This window comes from Sceloporus undulatus, chromosome 2, assembly GCF_019175285.1.
Source record: "Sceloporus undulatus isolate JIND9_A2432 ecotype Alabama chromosome 2, SceUnd_v1.1, whole genome shotgun sequence".
NCBI lineage: Eukaryota > Metazoa > Chordata > Lepidosauria > Squamata > Phrynosomatidae > Sceloporus > Sceloporus undulatus.
Window position 1 is genome coordinate 4,625,066 of NC_056523.1, and position 3,983 is coordinate 4,629,048.

The window sequence follows — 3,983 nt, forward strand, 5'->3', positions numbered from 1 at the left end:
CTCTTCCTCCTCTTCTTCTTCCCCTCTTCCTCCTCTTCTTCTTCCTCTCTTCCTCCTCCTCTTCTTCTTCTCCTCTTCCTCCTCCTCTTCCTCTTCCCTTCTTGTCTTCTTCCTCCTCCTCTTCTTCTTTTCCTCCTTCTTTTCCTCTTCCTCTCTTCCTCCTCTTTTTCCCCTCTTCCTCCTCTTCTTTTTCCGGAGGAAAGCTTGGGGCCACACGGGCCGAGAAGGGGCCCACGGACGCGGCCTGCCGCCTCCTGGGCTCCTCCACAGCCCTTGGAGACCTTTCGGCCAAAGGGAAGAGCCGAAGGGAAGGGCCTGGGACGGGTGCCCAAGCCCTTCCCTTTGGTCTCCCTCCCCTTCGGCCGAAAGGGCCCCTTGGAGCCCGCTCAGCTGAGGGAAGGGACCAAGGAGGAGAGGGCGGGCACACACCTCCTCCTCCCCATGGGGCTTCGGTGGAAGCTCCTTCCCTGGTGTGCGGCTCCGTCCCCGGAGGGTGGAAGCTCCACCCCCCCCCCCCCCCCCCGGCTTCGGCCCCCCAGTTGTCTGAGGGACAGCAACCCGGCCCCCGGATCAAAAAGGTTGCCTACCCCTGCCCTATCTACTTCACAGCTACTATTTTGTTTTCCTGGTACTGAAGACACTGCAGAAGGAAGGCAAAACATCCTGATGAATACAAGTATTTAACTCATATTTATTTTAAAAACCCATTTAATTTAGAGGTTCATGTGCCTGAATAAAGGATTCAAAATTCCAATAAAAGATTCAAACCTTGTAATGACTGCCATGTCTTTGTGCTGTGTGCTGGTATGATTTAAAAAGGTGAAAGTATTCCCTGTTGACAAGGTTGTAAAGTCGTGTCCAACCATAGGGAGTGGTGCTCGTCTCCATTAGTAAGCCAAAGAGCCAGCGTTGTCAGAGACTACTCTGGGTATAATGTATAGAATCTAGATTTAATCTGGCCATTCCAGCCATATGGGGACCTTTCACTATGAGCCTTGGACACCCTCACCCCCACCCCAGCTTAAACTCTCCACTAGACTTACCATTCAGCAAGGAAGAAAAGGTGCCAAAGAAGAAAATAACTCATATCTGAGAACAAATGAAAAGGAAAAAGAGACCATTTGTCCTTGCAGAGGTAGCCCTGCTAGTCTTGTCAGAGTATAAGGAAAAAAGGGAGGGGGGAATCTTTAGCCCCTTTAAACTAATTGATTTATATATTTTAGCATGAACCATCGTGGATATCAATCCATTTCCTCACTCACTACATGTTCCACAATCCCCTGAGATAGAAAGAAATGGAGATGGATTGGTGATGGTGGGAGTACTTGGCAAGATCAATAAGTAGGTTATTTGAAGGGACTGACTGGCTTGTAGCATGTCTGCCCAACATATGGCCCAGGTGCCACATGTGGCCAGCCAAAGGAATGTTGGCGGTCCATGAGGATGTGGAACAACTTCAAGGCTTGTCTGTTGTTTGGCTTTCCCTGAGGAGAGGGCCATGCAGAGGAGGAAGGCAAATGCTCACCCTGCAAGGCTCCTCTGCTGTCTGATTTTCTCCTGAGGAGAAGGCTGGGCAATGGAGGAGGAAGGGGGACAAACAGTTGCCTCTCAAGGCTCCTCTATTGCTCAGCCTTCTCCGGAGGAGAAGTTCAGGTGGAGAAGGAGAAGGATGGGCAAAGCTCCTCTGCTGCTTCATTTTCTCCTGTGGAGAGGGCCAGACAGAGGAGGAGGAGGGCAATGGAATTACTATTAATTATTATTGATTAATAATGATTAATAATAATTAATATTTAATTAAAACTTGTCTGCAGCCCATAGAAGATTAGCCTGTTTTAATTTTGACCTCTCCCTACTGCCAAGCTGTGCAGGTCTGGCTAGTAGCCTGGATGGTGGCTATGCCAAGGGTAAGGCATATTCTCTAAATATAAAATATATATCCTCTATTCAATTATTGCAATCAAACAATTTACTATATTACTACTACAATCTTATAGACTTAATCACTATGTTATAATCCTTCTAATATCTTCTATAATTCAATATTAATATTATCTACTAAACTTCCACAGTTTTCTTGACAATAAATCCTATCCTTTCAAAATAAGCTTTGTTTGTCTTTGTTTTCCCCAGTCAAAATATTCATCAAGATTTCCTTCACACAATTCTGCGTTTCAACTACTGTTTATAAGGCAGAATAAGAGAAAGATAAACAGTAGTTGAAACATGGATTATTTCCTTATTTCTCTAACTTGCTAACAGTACAATTGTGGAAAAAAGCTGAACTCCCAATGACAGAAGACTGGTTAATGGGAGTATTGGACAGGCAAGAGATGGAGAGACTAAGCTCAGGGCTAAATCATAAGGACATTGAAAAAAACAGAGGGTGAATGGTTTCTGTCTGATGACAGAATATTGCAAAATGTCTTGGTAATGACAAAGCAAGTTAGGACCCACATTTCGCGTAGAAAACAGGTCTTGGTGGAAGGCAGAGAGAGGCCAGAGCTGGCTCCCCAGCCAGGAATCCCCCACTTTCCCCAGCGCTGCCCCTCACCTCCGCTCTGGTTGTAGCGGTCCCTTAAGGTGGCCAGGTCCGCCCTGAATGCAGCCTCATCGCTCTTGAGAACTGCGGTGCGTGTCTCCCAGTAGTGGCTGATGTCGCTTGTAGCATCCTCCATCCAGGGAGCTTGAGGCAAAAACCTCTGTCCATTGCTGTCATACAGTGTAATAGGCTGACCATCCACATACCCCACAGCAAGGAAGTGGGGCATTCCTGTGCCAGCCTCTGACACGGCTGTGTAGAAATATCTCAGGGAGTGAGAAGAGGAGCCTGAGAAGAAGGGAACAGAGAGCAAGGTTTCATAACTAAGAAGAAGAAGAAGAACATTCATTTCTACCCTGCTTTTCCAAGAAGACCAAAGTGGGACATCAATTGCTCACATTCCCCTGCAGCCCACTGTGCTTTCGGTGCAGATGGAGGGCTGTAGGTCCTGCCCCTCAATAATATTCATATTGGATTATAGAAGACATTGGAAAGGTTAGAACATAGTGATTAGGTTTATAAGATTGCAGTAGCAATATAGTAAATGGTTTGATCGCAATAACTGAATAGAGGATATATATTCCCATCTGGGATGAAAGAGAGGCAGAAGGAGTAAGGAGAGGGGCCGCTCACCGTCCCTTGCAGGAGGGCCCTGGGAGCCCCGAGGGAGGGCCAGCCCCGGGGGACCCACAAAGGCCGACAGACTGAAGAGCACAAGCAGGAGAAGGCGCTCCATCGCCTCCACAGTCCCCTACTGAAGTCTTCACTTTAGCAAGAGAGAGAGGCAAGTGGAGGGAGAGCGCGGATTGGTCGAGGGAGGGGAAATGGACCAATGGGAAGCTAGCATTCCTGTCTCGTCACTGGTCGCTAGGCAGGGAAGGCGCCGCAGTCCTCCAGAGCTGGCGAGAATAGGAAATCTAAAAATTAAGTGCGAGTGGAAAACAAAGAAAACAATACATTACACAAAATCAAATAAATAAATACATTAAAAGCAGTTCATAAAATAATAAAAATAACATGTCGGCAAAACAATGCTGACAAGGCTGACAAGGGGGGAGGAGTTACTGGTCAGGGTAAGCTTGTTCAAATAAGTGGGTTTTTAACCCCTTCCTGAATTGGGCTAGGGAGGTGCTGAGCGGAGCTCGAAGGGCAGCGCGTTCCAGAGGTTGGGGGCTGAGATGGAAAAAGCCCTCCTAGAGGTGGAATATTTTCGCCTCTGGAACACTTAATAATAGCTGCCCTGAAGATCGAAGTGCGCGGGGCGGTTGTACGGAGAGAGGCGGTCCCTCCAGTACCCTGGGCCAAGCCATTTAGGGCTTTTATAGGTAATTACCAACACCTTGTATGCGCCCGGAAGCGAATAGGCAGCCACATGTAAGTCTTTAAGGACTGGTGTTATATGACTGGCCCTGGCAGTGCCAGTGACCAGAGGGCTGCCATATTC

General features: G+C 47.7%; 1 protein-coding gene across 1 annotated transcript; it reads right to left on the minus strand.

The window, feature by feature from the left end:
• Positions 1-554: 554 nt before the first annotated feature.
• Positions 555-3,312, minus strand: LOC121923048 (RT1 class I histocompatibility antigen, AA alpha chain-like). Its single transcript, XM_042453173.1, has 3 exons — positions 3,173-3,312; positions 2,552-2,827; positions 555-1,089 (listed from the first exon to the last, which is right to left on the minus strand). The coding sequence occupies exons 1-3, from the start codon at positions 3,273-3,275 to the stop codon at positions 1,040-1,042; spliced, it is 429 nt and encodes a 142-aa protein (XP_042309107.1). The 5' UTR covers positions 3,276-3,312; the 3' UTR covers positions 555-1,039.
• Positions 3,313-3,983: the final 671 nt, after the last annotated feature.

Coding starts and splice junctions, on each gene's coding strand:
- LOC121923048 (XM_042453173.1), bottom strand. CDS start 3,275: ATGGAGCGCCTTCTCCTGCTTGTGCTCTTCAGTCTGTCGGCCTTTGTG. Junction 2,828..3,172: donor GGGCCCTCCTGCAAGGGACG/GTGAGCGGCCCC, acceptor CCTTCTTCTCAG/GCTCCTCTTCTCACTCCCTG. Junction 1,090..2,551: donor CCGCTACAACCAGAGCGGAG/GTGAGGGGCAGC, acceptor ATTTGTTCTCAG/ATATGAGTTATTTTCTTCTT.